The following is a 16132-nucleotide window of genomic DNA, read 5'->3' on the forward strand; positions in this document are numbered from 1 at the left end:
AAGTGCAGCCTGCAGAAGATGACCCAGGAAGATAAGCCCCACATAGAGGAAAGGCCCGCTGGAAAACACTCATTAGTGGCCAGGCGCTGTGTGCCCACTCAGGAGGAACAGTGGCACCCCAGAGAGGAGCTGAGGTCGTCAGATTCCCGCTGGCTGGTCCACCCAGGCCGGCAGCCCTAAGAACGCCCCAAGTCCCAGGCCCCTACTCCCTGTGCTCCTCACCCCACCCCAGCAATCAGTTATGCCCAGCTCCTTCCAGAACCTCAGTACCTAAGACTAAGACTTAAATTCCAAACAAGAGGGAGCCTGGCTTGGGAGTGCGGGGGACCTGCATTTAGCAGTGGGAGGTCTGGGTACAAAACTCACACTGTTGCAACATGGGAGCTCAGAGAGCCTCACCTGCCCACTGAACAGGACAGACAAAAGCAGGTTACATGTGTGAGTCCTTTTGCCAGTCTGGGTGCTAATTCGAGTTATGGAACTTCCAGATCAACTTCCTCTTTCTTTTTTCCCTAAAACTTTGCAGACTTCCCAGCAGGTGCCGAACATGAAGCTGGACAGGGGCGGAGAGGTCATGTTGGCTACACATGGAAGGCCCAAGTAAATATAGCCAAGAGCACAACCTTCAGCTCTTGAGTGCCTGCCGTGTGCTGGGCACTGTGTTCTGTGTCAGGGTGCAAGGACGAGTGAACCACAAACACCCATTGATGAAGCTCCCATTCCCCCACCACCATCCTGAAGACCCCTGACTACCAGTGTGCTCTAGCTGGGCACTGAGGCCCCTGGATGTGTGGGACATCCCAGGAGGAGGAGGTCCCATGGCTGATGATTCCCAACCTGGCTGCACCTTCACAGGGCTGACCAGCCTGTGCTGGCTGGTTCAGTGCCCAGTACCATCCTGGGCTGCTGCCCTGCTGGCAGGCTCACAGGCTGGGCACACAGCACTCAACAAGGAGCAGGATATGGTTTCGGTCTTTTATCAGGGCAGATAAAGGTAGCAGTGCAGCTCAGGGGGAGCGGCTGGGACTCAGAAGTAAGTATCTCCAGATGCCCTACCCTCCCTGGGCTGCCTTTGTCAGCCACCCAGCCTCCCTGTCCTTCTTTGTTCCTCGCTGCAAGCAGCCTCAGGGAGGGGACAATTCTAAAACACTGTGCGCCCTGCCAGGAATAGAGAACAAGGAGGGTGGGACCAGCCAGGCAGCTGGCCCAGGGCAGGGGACAGGTAAACAGAGATGTCAGAGATGTAAAAACACTGGTCTCAGAGGCAGAAGGGGCAGAATCTTAGGGAAAACACCCCAGTCACAACCAGCCTCTTTTATCTGTCTTTGCCCACTACCCTGCACAGGCACCGGAAAGGTGTAGGAGTTTCCTAAGTGGGCAGTGAACTGGGCAGGTTCTCAAGGTCCCAGGATTCCTGGAAATGGACAGGGAACTGGGAGGAGAAGAAAGAGGGTCCCTAAATCCTGTCTGGTAGGAGAGAGTGAAGTTGTGGAGGAAGAGACCTTTGTGCGGGAGAACCACAAAGATAAGTGCTAGGTACCTGAGGGTTCATGGGAGGTGACATTTTGGTGGTGGGTAAGGTGAGCTGGTGTCTGTCTTGGGAAGATGTGAAATTGTGACAACAACAGTAATGCAAATCAGCATTTCCCAACAAAGTGACTTGACTGGAGAAAAAAAAAAAAAAAAAAAAAAGACCCACCACATATCAATTCAGTGTCAGTGAACCATTATTTATTCCACAAATGCCAGTGGTTGTGCAAAAGTGAACAGAACAAGGTCCTTGACCCCACAGCAGCTGTTTCTAGAAGCTCTGCCCTCAGGCTGGGGGAGGGGGGTGGTTGGGAAGACTTCCTGCAGGAAGGGGCTGGGGGGGGGGGGCATCTGAGAAAAGGCACAGTCAAGCAGAAGGGTGGCCTGTGTGGGCAGGAGAGGAAACACTGAGTGTTTGTCAGAGGCTGCTGGGAGTTTCTGTTCTCGGGGTCCTGAGAGCAGCCATGGCGTAGGCGGGAGACTGAGACCCTGTGCGGGGTCTGGCCTTCCCTCCTGGAGGAGGTGGCTGCCCAGGAAAGCAAGGAGCCTGTGGTGCCTGGGAGCTGAGGAAGCAGGGCCCTCCTGGCGGTTGGTTTCCCCTTGTGCAATCCTTCTTCCTGCCCACTCCACCCAGGAGCAGGCCTGGCCACCATGCTGAAATGCAACTGGCAGGAACCCAGTACCCACACTGCCAGGCGTGGGATGGAGTTCCCTGAGTAGGCTGGGGCTCCCCAGTTCCCGGACTTTGAAGATCCTACCCTGCTATCTATCGTCAGGTCCCACAGTGAAGGCGAAGGAGGTGACGGCTGATGGCCTGAACCCTTCCCAGACACTATATGCTTACCTGAAAAATTCTGGGCCTACTGGGTCTCTTGTCAGCTTCTAGGGGGTTCCTCCTGCCTCCTTCTTCTGGAGGAAGGACCATGAAACCTCTCACTTGAAGCATTTGGTGCTGAGCAGGGACCAAAAGAGCAGGACGGCAGGTCTCCAGGGGTAATACGTGTGGCCCTCCAAGCCGAGATCCCTGAAGCATTTGGTGCTGAGCATTTGGTGCTGAGCAGGGACCAAAAGAGCAGGACGGCAGGTCTCCAGGGGTAATACGTGTGGCCCTCCAAGCCGAGATCCCACCTGGTACCATGTGCCCACCCTCATCCCAGCTCAGCCGGGCCGGGAGGCAGTCAGGCCTGGTGGTGTAGAGGCTCCAGAGCCTGCTTCCAGAGACTGGTGCATCTCCCATCCTGATTTGGCTCCACAGCCCACCTGAGACCTCTCACTCTACACTATCCCAATGATTCAGTGACAGTTGTACCCTGTGCCACAATACTATGTATGTGGCTGTGTGGTGGGATGGCCTCTCACACATCCCAGAAAGAAAAGGGCATCAAGTGCCTAGGCAATATGCCAGGCCCCCAGCTGTGGAGGGGACAAGACCACCTGCTCTGTCTCTGTGCTCCTGGACTTTGGCAGGGGAGGCAGCACAAGTAAACAACCAACAACAAATAATTACAAATTGAGCTAAGTGCTCTGAAGACAGGAAAGTATAATTAGCGTCTGTTTACCTCTCCCTGGTCCCAGAGGCCTGCACTCATTCTAGAATATCCACACCTGCCTGGCCTTCCCAGCACAGAATTTGACTGAGCACACAAGTCCACACTGGAAACTACTGAGTACCTGATACAGGGAGTTGAGGGAGGGAGTTGACAATAATTTGAGGAAGATTTGTTGAACCAAATTGAAAAAAAGAAGAAGGAGGAGGGGGAAGAGGAGAAGGAGGAGGAGGAGGAAACGAAAGAAGAAATCACTGCATCTGAAATAAAAAAAGAATCAACCATCCAAATATCTTGTACAGTATGATTTTATAAGATATTGAGGTCCAGAGAAGCCAAGCACTTAGCCCCAAGCCACACAGCATGTCATGACAGGAACCAGATCCACTCTCCCGTCTCTAGACCCAGAGTGCTGGTACTGCCTCCCTGTGGCCCCCAATCTATCTGGAATCAATTGCCAACCTCCAAGAATCTGCAGCCTCTAGCCTGTCTCTGATGCCTCCTTTACAAGTCAAGTACTATCAGATAGAATTGCCAACAATGAACATGTGCACTCAGCACCACTCAAGGAGTTCAGGGAGGGTTTGGTAGAGGTAGAAAGGGACAGGGGTTGTGGGGAGAAGAAGGAGGATGTTGACTGGGGTCAGTCAGTGGCACACCTGGCTAACCGCACACATTACAGTGTGCAAGTACCCAGGTTCAAGCCCCTGGTTCCCACCTGCAGAGGGAAAGCTTCACGAGTGGTGAAGCAGCGCTGCAGGTGTCTCTCTGTCTCTTTACCTCATTGTCTCCCCTCCCCTCTCAATTTCTCTCTGTCTCCATTCAGTAATAAATTTGAAAAAAAAAAAAGGAGGGGGAAGAGGAGCCAGCATGCACACAGGAGAAGGGCAACCTGTACAAAGGGTCTTCTTTAATGTTCCCAGAACATCCTCTAGAACATGGCCCATAATCTACAGAAGAACTTCATGCAGGGTCATTGAATACCTCGATCATGGCCTCCCCAGCTCAAGGAGATGGTTGCTCCTCAGAGCTCCATGACAACTCCAACACTCAGTAATGGCTCTCAGTATTACCACTACCCCACAGCTCTGCTGCTGTCTTAACCTAAAATGCCCTTCCCTCTCATCCTTTGAGCCTCTCTGCTCATTGCCCTTTGTGGAAAGGTACCCCAGACCCCCATCTCAGTGCAGCTCAATGCCTCTGCCACATCTCCCCAGCCTCCCTGGCATGGGGCGGGGGGGGGGGGGGGAGACTATACAGAATCCTCAGTTTCTCTATCTTTGCTCTGTGTCCCCCTTTCCTGGCTTTTGCCTCTCCCAAATCTTCTCAGAAGTTCTATTCATGTAGCCACAGGTTGCTCAAAGACTACTTGGTTCTTGTCTGGACCATCTCATTGTCAGGATAAGAGCCACTGGAAAGGCCTCCCTCCTATAGCCTCAGAACAGGACAGTTTAAAGGAATGGTGAAGAAAGGAGGCCAGGAATCCAGGCTCAGCAGAGAAAGGGCTTGCCTGAACCAGGAGGTGACTGCAGACTTGGGTGTACGTTTGGGAGAGAAGGGAAGACATGGATAAGGATCTGGGCAGAATTACAGAAGCCAGACCTTCCACCTTCTGCACCACGTAATGACCCTGGGCCCATGCTCCCAGAGGAATAAAGAATTAGGAAAGCTATCAAGGGAGAGGATGGGATATGGAGTTCTGATGGTGGGAATGTATGGAGTTGTACCCCCTCTTATCCTATGGTTTTGTCAGTGTTTCCTTTTTATAAATAAAAAAAATCCTAAAATAAAGTTGTTGTTGTGGTGGTGGTGGTTTTTAAAAGAAGAATCTGGGTAGGCATAACCTGGGAAGGCTTCCTGGAAAAGTGGCCCAGCCTTGCCATCATGCCCTGGGGTGAGGCTGATTCTCCCTGCCTTCAGAGTCCCTGCCTGCCAGCCTGCCCGGCTCCCCGAGTCCCTCCCCAGCACCAGGCTGTGATGTGCTCACTGCACCATTCATGCCGCAGCTATGTGTGGCTATCCTGCCATATCCTGGGACAGCCAGGCTCTATGGGTGCAGAGGAGGCACTGAAACTGTGACACAGGGATGCCATTCTCATAAGGCCATCCAACTATTGTGGGGGCCAACCCAGACGCCTCTGCCTCAGGACTCTGAGCCAGCAGGATGCTCAGAGGGAAGCAAGAGAGAGGAGGAGACATCAGAGCTTGCCGAGGGAAATAACAGAAAGAAGGTAAGCAGGAACAGAGAAAAGAAGTATTCCCCCTGCTCATGAGTTCTTTGAGAACAATTTCCAGTTTCAGGAGCTTCCTAGGTATCCCACTCCAAGTGTCCCCTCCTCCTTACCTCTAACCAGTTCTTGCCCTTCTTCTGCTTTCTCTGCACCCCCACCTCCAAGATCAAAATCACATTCTGTTATGGGGTGGGGGGGTGGTAGAGACAGAGAAGAAACTAAAGGTAGATTTGGGGGAGGGGAGAGCTGGAGAAGGAGCTAAGATTCTGTCTCCAGATTATGTGAGGACCTACAGTCTCCAGAATCCCAGAGAGGCACACATGCCCAAGTGATACTTCTCACTGAGGTCCTCCAAGTTCATGCCCCCAAGTTCATACCTGCACTGGCAGCCCCAAGAAGGTTTGTTTGAATGTAGAATCAGGAGGGGGTTAGAGAATACCTGGGTATCTCAGTATCCCCAGAGAGACTGAAAATAATGCCCTCCCCCCATTTCTTCACCTCCCTGTCCTTGCCAGGCTTCCTGGTCCCTGGAGGGCCTGAACCCTTAGAGGCTTGTGTCAGGGGTTTGGTGAAAGTGGAGAGACAGAGACCTGCACAGCTGACCCCAAGGACCCCACTTCAAAGGGAAAAGAGGCATGGGTGGAGCTCAGGTGGGGACAGAGATGGGAGGAGGTGGTGCCAGTGCTTTGTGGAGCTTTGTTTGGGATTTTCTGCAGCTCTTCCTTGTAGCAAGAACTGTGACAGTCAAAGACACCTCTACAGCTGCACCCATAGGAGACACCCAAGGGAGAAAAAGCAGCAGGGAAGTTGACATTCCACACCTCACCCCTCCAAAGCTCCAGGCATCCCCAAAGAAGGGCACCCAGGCCCCAGATGGGCCAGCAAAGCCAGCCTCACTGGAAGGGACTCAGCAGTCAGTGGTGGCCTGTCAACATTCAGGGTCTGAGGTCAGCGCAAGTCAGCAAGGAATAGAAACCTAAGTGACAAGGAGACATTCTTGAGAATTAAGTATCCAACTTGAAGAAAATTTGAGAGTGTGGCCTAGTAGGTAGATCAAAGGACTTTATTTGTGAAGACATGGGTTTGATTCCAACACTTGCATATGCTAGAAGGGGGTTCTGGCCTCTTCTCTCTCTCTCTATCTCTCTCTCTCTATCTCTCTCTGAAATGAATTAAAAATTTGAGAAGAGAAATAAGTCTCCTTTAGACTTAATCTTAGGCCTAAATTCCTTCAATCAATTGATAAACATTTATTGGACATAAACATTCTAATTACACTGTAGAAAACAAAATCTAAGTCAAGAGGGAGGGAAATAAAGAAATTCTGTATCTTCTAGTCATTTCAAGTTTTCCAGGAATTTATGGGTAATATACTAGCTTATTTCACTAAATATATGCTCCAGGGACTAAAAAGGGTCATAAAAGAAAGTGTGTGTGTGTGTGTGTGTGTGTGTGTGTGTGTGTGTACTTACACTTTAGAGGGGGTCCATATGGTGTGTTGCACCAAAGTAAAAGACTCTGGAAGGTGGGGAGGGTTCAGGTCCTGGGTTGTATTGTTATGTGGGAATGTTATACATTTACAAACTATTATATTTTACTGTTAACTGTAAACCATTAATCTCCCAATAAATTTTTTTTAATAAGAAAAGAAAAACTCTGTCTGGAAACAGAGGTCTTGTGTATGTCTTGGCACAGTAAAACAAATAAATAAAATATGGGAATCTTTAAAAAAAAAAAAAAAGGACTCTGTGGTGGGGAAAAATGTTTGGGTCCTGGATCATGATCGCAGAGGAGTACCTGGTGCAGGTAGATTGTTATGTGGAAAACTGAAAAATGTTACATATGTACAGACTACTGTATTTTAGTGTCAACTATAAATCATTAATCCCTCATAAATAAAATAAAGAGGAGGCCCATAGTTCCAATTGTTTGGGTTTAGTTCATCACTGACAGTTGTGTGGCCTTGGGCAAGGTGCTCCAGCCCTCCCCCCCTGAGCTTCAGTTTCCTCCTCTTTTAATCAGTACTAATGAGAATTAAAGTATCAACATCAAATGATGGTGATTAATGAGTACTGGGGGCCTGATCTGTGTCCAGCATTCTGGATATGCATGACGTATTACTGTCAATGAAACAACAGAGCCCACATGCCATGGTCTGCCCTCTCCTCCAGAGCACACAGTGGTAGCCAGGGTGGGGAGGGCAGAGTGCTGAGTTGGACCACATGCCACTCAGATACCAGGTCAGTGTAAAGATGGTGGGAGGCTGAGGGGGTTCAGGAAGTGGGTCCTGAAGCTCATGTCAGTAGTGGGGACATGGACCCAAAAGAGTTTCCCCAGACTCACCATCCCATCCCAGCATCAGAACCTGAGATCCAGCTTCAGGAGCCACTGGGGGTGGGACAGATTCCAGTGCCCTGGGGAGCCAGCAGTGCTTGATGTAAGGATGGGAAGAAAGCAGGAAAGGGCAGGCACACTGCAGTGGCTCAGCTCCAGCCTGCCTCTTCCTCTGGTCTAGAGCAGGTTCAGATCCCTTCTGGGATCCTTGCCCCCCCCCCAAGTCTTCTCAGACATGTTATCTCTGCAGGCACTGGACAGCCAGGGCAAGAGTCTCCAGGAATCTCAGGCCAAGGAGGAAGGAAAGGGCAGCCCAGCAGAACTGATGATATATGTGCGCTCAGCTGCGTGCACCACCATCCGGCCCCAAAATGGTGTCTTTTCTATTTCTTCTTTATATTTAAGAAATGACAGGAAAGCATGTGGGAAGATGGCTCAGCTAGCAAAGCATCTGATTTGCATGCCTGAGGTCCCTAGTTCAATCCCTAGCACTGCATATACTGAAGTGGTATTCTTCCCTGTCTCTCACCTCATGTGAAGCTATCTTGTGTAGTAAATAAAATAAATTCTTACAAATAAAAACAGAAGCAAGAGAAGAAAGTTAGGCAAGACAAAGGAATAACACGAAAGGAGAGAGAAAGAAGGCAGAGACAGATACTCAGACCTCAGTCAGGCTGCCCTTCATTGTGGCCCCTTCCCCCAGGAGACTCGGTCTGGGGAGATGCACACTCAGTCTTAGACACCAGTCACTAAGGACCTTGAGCCCATCCTCCTTCCACTAAATTCTGTACACTCATCACCCCCCCCCAAAGTCATTCTTTTCATCCCAGAGCAGAAATCAAATGATCTAGGTGGGGGGAGACAGCATAATGGTTATGCAAATAGACTCTCATGTCTGAGGCTCTGATTGATCCCAGATTCAATCTCCCACACCACCACAAACCAGAGCTGAGCAGTGCTCTGGTAAGAAGAAGAAGAAAGAAGAAGGAGGAGGAGGAGGAGGAAGAGGGGGAGGAGGAGGAGAAGGAGAAGAAGAAAAGAAAATGAATAAAAAGAAAGGAAGAATGGAAAGAACGAAGGAAGAAAAGAAAGGAGAGAGGAAGGAAGGAAGGAAGGAAGGAAGGGACAGAGGGAGGGAGGGAGACGCAAGCCAGCCAATGATTTTCGAGGTCACAATTGTTAGCAGCCAAGCTATGTTCTGAATCCAGCCACCTTGAACTTGACCATCGATTTCCTGGCACTGAGAGAGAGGGAGACAAACAGTAGGCACTCGGTGACAGATGAAAGAAAAGAAAGGAGAGAGGAAGTCAGGCCAGAAAGACTCTGCAGCCACCTGAGAATAAATAATGCAGATGATGTTTTCCAAAGCCAGGTGGAACTGAGGCCAGAAGGAGGGAGCCCAGGGCCTGAGCTTGCGTCATCTCCTCCAGAAGTATGCACGCCTGGCTACCTCAGCCCTCAGGTATGCAGCGAGGCCTGTGGTGAAGGCTGAGCTTGTGCACTCTATTTTCTTTCTAGCTGACTTGTCTCCCCACCCCCAGCCAACAACTAGCTAGCTTTGCCCCTTCCCTGGAGCCAGGCCCAGCTTGTCTGTGGGTGGGGGGGTGGGGGGGCATGTGAACACCCCCCTCAGCAAGGTCGCACCAGGGCCTGGGAGGGAGCCCGGTAACTGGTGCCGGGGGAGGGGCGGCCGCGCCACATCATCTAACAGGTTGGTCAGGCTGGGAGGCGTCCCGCCCTCTCGGGGCTAATGAGCACTGTACAACAGGTGTTTGCTCCTCAGTCCCCAGCCTGCCCTGCCTGCGACCAGAGCCAGCCGCCCGCCACCCTCCAAGGCTCCCTCCTCTCCGGGCGCCCGCTCTCCCACTCCCAGGCCCGGGGGCCCGCGATGGCCTGCCGCTCCTGCGTCGTTGGCTTCAGCAGCCTCAGCAGCTGCGACAGGACTTCAGCAGGCAGCCCCTGGCCTGGGACCTCAGGATGGGGCAGCTGCGGGCCCCCCGGGCTGAGCTTCACCTCCCGCAGCCTGACCAGCTGCCAGCCACCTGCCACCATCCCCAAGGTGACAGTCAACTCCAGCCTGCTGGTTCCCCTGGACCTCAAGCTGGACCCAGCCATCCAGCAGCAGAAGAACCAGGAGAAAGAGGAGATGAAACTGCTCAATGATAGATTTGCCTCCCTGATCGGCAAGGTGAGCAAACGTGGGGGAAGGGGGGCAGATCCCCCCCCAAAAAAAATAAGGACCATCAAAGCCAGAGCTGGGAAGGTCTCAGTGCTGAATTTCTGAGCATCATGCCCCACCTCTGGCTCCAGCCAATGAGGAACCGGCATTGCTCCAAGCAGTGAGATGGGGAGGGAAGTCTCCAGACCAGCCCGAAAAGAGGAGAAAGGTTAACATGGACTTGGGAGGCATTCTGAGTGTGGCCAAGGGGAGGCCCCCAGATAGGACTGACTGACATGGTCATCTTTCCCCGAGGCAGGTAGACCTGACAATGACCCTAGGGTCAGAAGCACTGGCAGGGTCAAGGAGCCTTGTGTGGCAGCCAGGAGGAGGCTACAAAGTGGGGGTGCAGCTTTGGCATGTCAGCAGATAAGAATGCAGGGGACAGATAACACTGCTAAGAAACAGACAGGTGACCAGGCCTGCACCCACCCAAGTAGAGGGAAGCAGTCCCTGGCACCCAGATTTCCTGAACACTGCTGCCACAGCCAGCATGCCAGACAAGGGGACCACTGTCAGTCTCTGCCCCCTGGCTAATGCTTTAAAAGCTCCAAGGAAGCCCAAACTACCTCATCCCAGCTCTACTCCTTCTTGCCCAGACGAAGAGTAATAGACACAGTAGTGACAACTGCTATTAGTTCATTGCTCACAGTGTATCAGGCAAGGTGCTAGGGCCATACCTATCTCTAGTTCTGGCAACAGTCTTAAGAAAGAAGTCTGTTTTGTATCCACTTTGCAAATGAGGAAAACTATAGTCCTCTTAGGAAGCCAGAGCCCCAGCTTTCAGCCCCCTTGACTGCACCTTGCTCCTCCAATTCTCTGTTCCTCTGTACATGGCTAATGTCAGGTTGAAAGGAGCAGAGTAGGGAGAAGTCTATCTGTGCCTGTTACCTGCAAGGACTTTGTGAAGAGAGTCACCCACACACAGGGACATTTACCCTGGCCAAGCCCCCTCCTGTGCGGGTGACATTGACCAGAGTCCCAGAGTTACCATCTCACCCAGGGTCACACATCTAACACATACAGTCTGGATCTGAACTGGGGTCTGGCAAGACACAAAACCAGAGGCCTCTGGTTTGGAGAGGATTTCTCTACTGCCCCCATCCATGTGTCTACCCCTGGGGTGTCCAGGGTGGGAGGATACAGAATGAAGGTGACAACTGGAGAACCACTGCACACAGAGGCAGGGCAGCCCTAGCCTCACAATGCAGAACGCTGCAAGGCTGGGCAGCTTGCCCTCAGAGCAGCCTGCCGGCCCAGGAGGCAGGTCTCTGCAGAGCCACCTCCTCTCCAAACGTGGTTTAATCCCTTAAAAGGAGAGCTTCACCGAGCTATGTAATTTGGCTTAGATGAGTGGCTTTTCTCCCTGAATACCATAGCTGGTGTCCCTCTCTGCCTCTGCCACGGGGACCAGAGAGGTGTGTAGGCATAAGAAGGGGGCTTTGGGGTCCAGGGTCCTCTGCCCAGGGACAAGGACAATGGTCTCTGTTTTAGTAGAACTAGAGCCTCCCAACCTAGACAGGAGTGGCCTGCAGAATGAGATTCAGGGAGCAGTGAGCAGCAGCTCCTTGGGGGCCCAGATGGTTGGGGTGCTACTTGAAGAGTCCTGTCTCATCCTCCCAACTCTAAAGAGGGGTATATTTGCTCCGGTTTCCCTGCCTCTGTCTCCTTAAAAAGGGTCCAGGGTTTGCAAGTACTGAACATTGGTTCTCCTCTGACCTGTCACCTCAAGCAAAGTGCTTAGCCCTTCTGTACCATGTGCTTTCCAGGTACCAGGCTTGTTAGAGTCAAATGGGACTGCATTTTGTTTTGTTTTGCTTTGTTTTGTTTTTTAAAAAAAATCAATAAAACACACCTACTACATGGACAGTGCTTTATAACCATTTTCTAATGAACGAGACACAATAAATGTGTCCTACCCAAGGCAAGCTCCAAACCCAACTAGCCCCTTAAAAGCAGGAGCCTGGGGGTCAGCAGTAGCACAGCAGGTTAAGCGCACACAGCACAAAGCACAAGAACTGGCATAAGGATCCCGGTTCGAGCCCCCCCCCAGCTCCCCACCTGCAGGGGAGTCGCTTCACAGGCAGTGAAGCAAGTCTGCAGGTGTCTGTCTTTCTCCCCCCTCCCGTCTTCCCCTCCTCTCTCCATTTCTCTCTGTCCTATCCAACAATGATGACATCAATAATAACAACAATAACTACAACAATAAAACAACAAGGGCAACAAAAGGGAAAATAAATAAACATTTTTTTAAAAGCCAGAGCCTGAACAAAAAGAGGAAGGGGGTGCTGAAAGGGTGGGGGAGGGGGGAGGCAGCACAGGGCTGGGAAGAGATCTAAGGGTTCAAGGGGGAAAGTGCAGGGGAAGGGGCTCTAAGCAAAGAAGCAGGGAACTTCCAGATCCACATCCCTCTCTGGGCCTGTGGGTTCAGAGTATAGTGGTACCCACTTTCCCTGTATCTCACTGCCATAGCCAGCATGCTGGTCTGGGAAATGGTGTCCAGCTAGAAGACCACATACATACACATCCAAAAGGCACCAAGGGGCCTAGAGCAGTGTTGTTTCTTCCACCTGCATGTTGTCCTTCCTTGGGCAAGTCACTTACATTCCCTATACTTCAAAGCCCACCTCCTTGCTCTGCTCCTGCTCAGAGTGGCTCTAGTTTGTGCCACTAGGAAGACTGGTGGTGTGGCTGCAGCCACATGAGGAGGGCAGGTGGGCAGAAGCAGCAACAGAGGAGGAGGTGGAGGGATGCAAAAGGCCCACTCCTAAATGCAGCTGAGGCTGCTGGCAAGCAGAATGTGTGGAGGTGGGACAAGAGGAAGTCTGCTCTCTGTGGGCCTAAGGAGGCTATCTAAAGTCAGGGAACCAAAAGAGTAGCAAATGCCTAAAGACAGCAAGATGGGCATAATGTTTCCCCTAGGCTTATTTGGCTTCCAGGAGTCACTTGGATCAGGCCTTACCTATGCACAAGGGCACAGGCCTGCCCTTCCTGACAAGGGAAAGCTGACAAGGGACTCCTTGGGCAAAGCCAGTCTCAGGCTGTAGACATGGAATCTGACGCTTTGGATTCACACCTGAGGAGCGGGCTCAACATGTGCCAACAGCACCTTCCTGCAGGCTCAGCTGTGTTGCTAGGATTGGAGCCCTCCCTGGAAGAGGTCCAGCCAGGACACCAGCCTGGGCCGCTCAGGTCTCCCTTGTTGTTCTGTCTCCCCACCCTCATCTGGCCTAGCCCAGCTTTTCAGTGAGGTAGCCCCAGAGCCACAAAACTAGCTCACACTGAGCTCTAGGTTTCTGAGCCTCAGTTTCCTTGTCTGCAAAACAGGGAGGTGGAAATACAGAGTCTTTATTCTCAGAGATCCCTCCTAGACCTACCACATCGGTATAAGGCCTAAGGGGTTGGCTGGTAGGTGAAGGGAAGGTCAGCCAGATGGGAAGAGGAGTGAGGGTTAAGGCTCAGCCACACAGGTTATAGGTAATTAACTTGCACGAGGAGTACAGGGCCCTCCCTGGGTGCTTTGTTGCCAGGGGGAGGGACCTCCTTCAGGGAAGGTCCTGGGTGGGGGATGACTTTCCATCCCCACCCACTGAAATAACAAGTGACATCCCGAGAGCAGCAGGAGATTTTGGGGGGGGGGAGGTCTACCCAAGGATCCCCAGAATCAAAAGTGTCCCCATGCACACCATGGGAGACAGGGCAGCTGAGACCAAGGTCAGATGAAGGAAAGGACTTCCTGGCGTGAATGAGGGTTTTCCTGTTGCTCATGGGTGGAGGAAGAAGCCTCTGGTCCCTTCTCACCCCACCCTCAGTGTAAACATGGGGCTCCTACTTGTCAGAACGGAGACAAGGTAGGGTGAGCAGGTCCCCTCCTCCAGCCCTCCCTTTCACGTGGCTTGCACAGACACCTTCTTGACCTCCGTCCCCACTGAACTTGTTTCTGTGGCTCCAGCAGCAGCAGGCTTAAGGACAGCCTCAATCAGCGTGCCTGTCCAAATGGGTACATTCGCTCCCAAAGCTACCACCCAACATTCCAGACGGAAGGCATGCCCACTGTGAACCTCATTTGGACCTGCCGAGGGCCTCAGGATATCTCAGGAAACCCCAGCGGCATGAACAGGCAGAGAGAGAGAAGAGGGGCCCAGGAAGTGACACACCTGGTTAAGCACATATAATGCAAAGTGTAAGGATCTGGGCTCGAGCCCCAGCTCCCCATGGGCAGGGGGTCCACTTCACGAGTGGTGAAGCAGGTCTGCGGGTGTTTATAGTTCTCTTCCCCTCCCTATCTTCCCCTCCTCTCTCAATTTTTCTCTGTCTTATCCAATAAAATGGAAAAAATGGCCGACAGGAACAGTGGATTCTTAGTGCCAGCACCAAACCCCAGCAATAAACCCTGGAAAAGGGAGGGAGGGAGGGAGGGAGAGAGAGAGACAGAGAGACAGAGACAGAGAAAGAGAGAGATTGGGAGAAAAGAGCGATCCACTGGCACTCCAGTTCAGGAGCAACAGGGAGCCCTTGAAGGTCCAGAGTGGCTAACATCATCAGAGAGGGCTTGTCTAGGAAACTTGGCCACCAAGTTTCTGTCTGGCCCAGAACAAGTCAGCAGTGGATGTCTGTCTCCTCCTCTGTGAATGACAGACACAGACCAGCTGACATCCAATGTCCTTCAACTGTGGCTCAGACTCATTCGGGCTGTGATTCTGGCTGGTGCTGTGGTCACAGGGACATCACTGGGCTGCTGAGCACAGCATACTCAGAACGGCAGCCTAACACCTGGACACCTAGGGAGCAGGGTGTTAAGAGAGGAACAGATAGCTTCAAGTCTGCCCAGAATGGTGACAGGTCAGGCCAAGGTCAGAGCTTGTCTGAGAGTCTCACATCAGAGGAAGGTGTATGGGGGGAGAATCTTTCAAGCTATGGGTTGTGGAGGTTTCCTGCAGCAAGGGAGCTGAAAATACATGTGGGAAGGGCTTGTGCTGGTGAAGAGGACACAGGTTGAGAGAGGCTGAAGCCTGGGATGTCAGACAGGGCACGGAAGAGGCGGGGGAGCTAGCAGTGCTGGGGGCAGAACAGACTCAACATGGACCCTGACAACCAGCAAGGTGAGCACATGGGTCCTGAGAGCTGCTGCACATCTGAGCAGAAAACCTGGAGGAGTCTGAGAGGAGTTTCTGACCCCAGAGCCTCCCAGTCTTGATCCTCAAGGCAAAACTGACCCTAACTTAGAGGCATACACACCCAGGAAGGGGAGGTAGGCCCCAACAACAAACATGTGAGGCTGCACAGATTCTGAGCCCAGGCCAGAGCATCATTCACCTTGATCATTCGTGCCTGCCACACATGCAAACAGGTCTGAGTCTTGGCACCACATGGCAGGTGCTGCAGTATTTTCTATTTATCTAACTGAATAAATGAAAAGTGGCCCAGAGTGGTGAAATCTTGAACCCAAACTGTCCAACTCGCAGCCCTGACTTTGCTACTGGCTCATTGGTGACAGCAAGTGTTACTAAACTACTCTGATTTTGTTTGCTCATCTGTGAAGTGGGGCTGATAGTAAAATCTACCCTATATGACAGGTGTGGGACCAAATTACTTAAAAGTATCAAGCATACAACAAGGGCCTAGCATCCTTGCTACTACCCCACAGCACACCCAAGTTTCTTCTCCCAACAGTCCTAAATGGGGGGCAGTAGAGGCAAGTGACATCATTCCCAACTTCAGGCTGGGGAAACTGAGGCCTGGAGAGCCTACAAGTCCAGGGTTGTCAGGAAGATTAGAATTTGTGAACTGCCAGGCCCTACCCTGTTGAGTTTCCAAGGTCAGATGAGACCAGGCTTGTCTAGGGGTGGAGGGGGGCCACGGGCCTCTGACACCCCAAGTTCCCTGGGGTCTCCCACCCAAGCCTCAGGCGGGGCAGAGAGCTTGTCACACCATAGGCACATTCACACCCTGGTTACCCTTTCCTCAGCGAGCTGGCCCTGCCCCTCCCCTGTAAAACCTTCGCTAATTGGCTCCACCTCCCTCTGATTCCCTCCTTATCGCACCATCTTCCATTTGAACAATCAGTAATTGGAGATGCAGTGTAAAGGCGCTGAGTGAGGGCCAGGTGTGCAGCAGATGAGCAGCCAGGGCCCAGGGGCCTCCCCACGGGGGTCTGCACAGGACTGGTCCGTGATGCTCATGACCACGCTCACCAAGGCCCTTCTGCTCTCCCAGGTACAGGCCCTGGAGCAGCGCAATCAGCTGCTAGAGACCCGATGGCGCTTCCTGCA

The 16132-nt window shown here is 52.2% G+C and overlaps 1 protein-coding gene across 1 annotated transcript in view; it reads left to right on the plus strand.

The window, feature by feature from the left end:
• Nucleotides 1–9304: 9304 nt before the first annotated feature.
• Nucleotides 9305–16132, plus strand: part of KRT80 (keratin 80) — an 18860-nt gene continuing 12032 nt past the window's right edge. The window contains exons 1-2 of the mRNA XM_060193532.1: nucleotides 9305–9830; nucleotides 16077–16129. Coding sequence (XP_060049515.1) covers nucleotides 9393–9830; nucleotides 16077–16129 — 491 coding nt within the window. The 5' untranslated portion in view covers nucleotides 9305–9392. The remainder of the gene's footprint in view (nucleotides 9831–16076; nucleotides 16130–16132) is intronic.

The sequence above is a fragment of the Erinaceus europaeus genome, chromosome 7 (genome assembly GCF_950295315.1).
Source record: "Erinaceus europaeus chromosome 7, mEriEur2.1, whole genome shotgun sequence".
Classification (NCBI taxonomy): Eukaryota; Metazoa; Chordata; class Mammalia; order Eulipotyphla; family Erinaceidae; genus Erinaceus; species Erinaceus europaeus.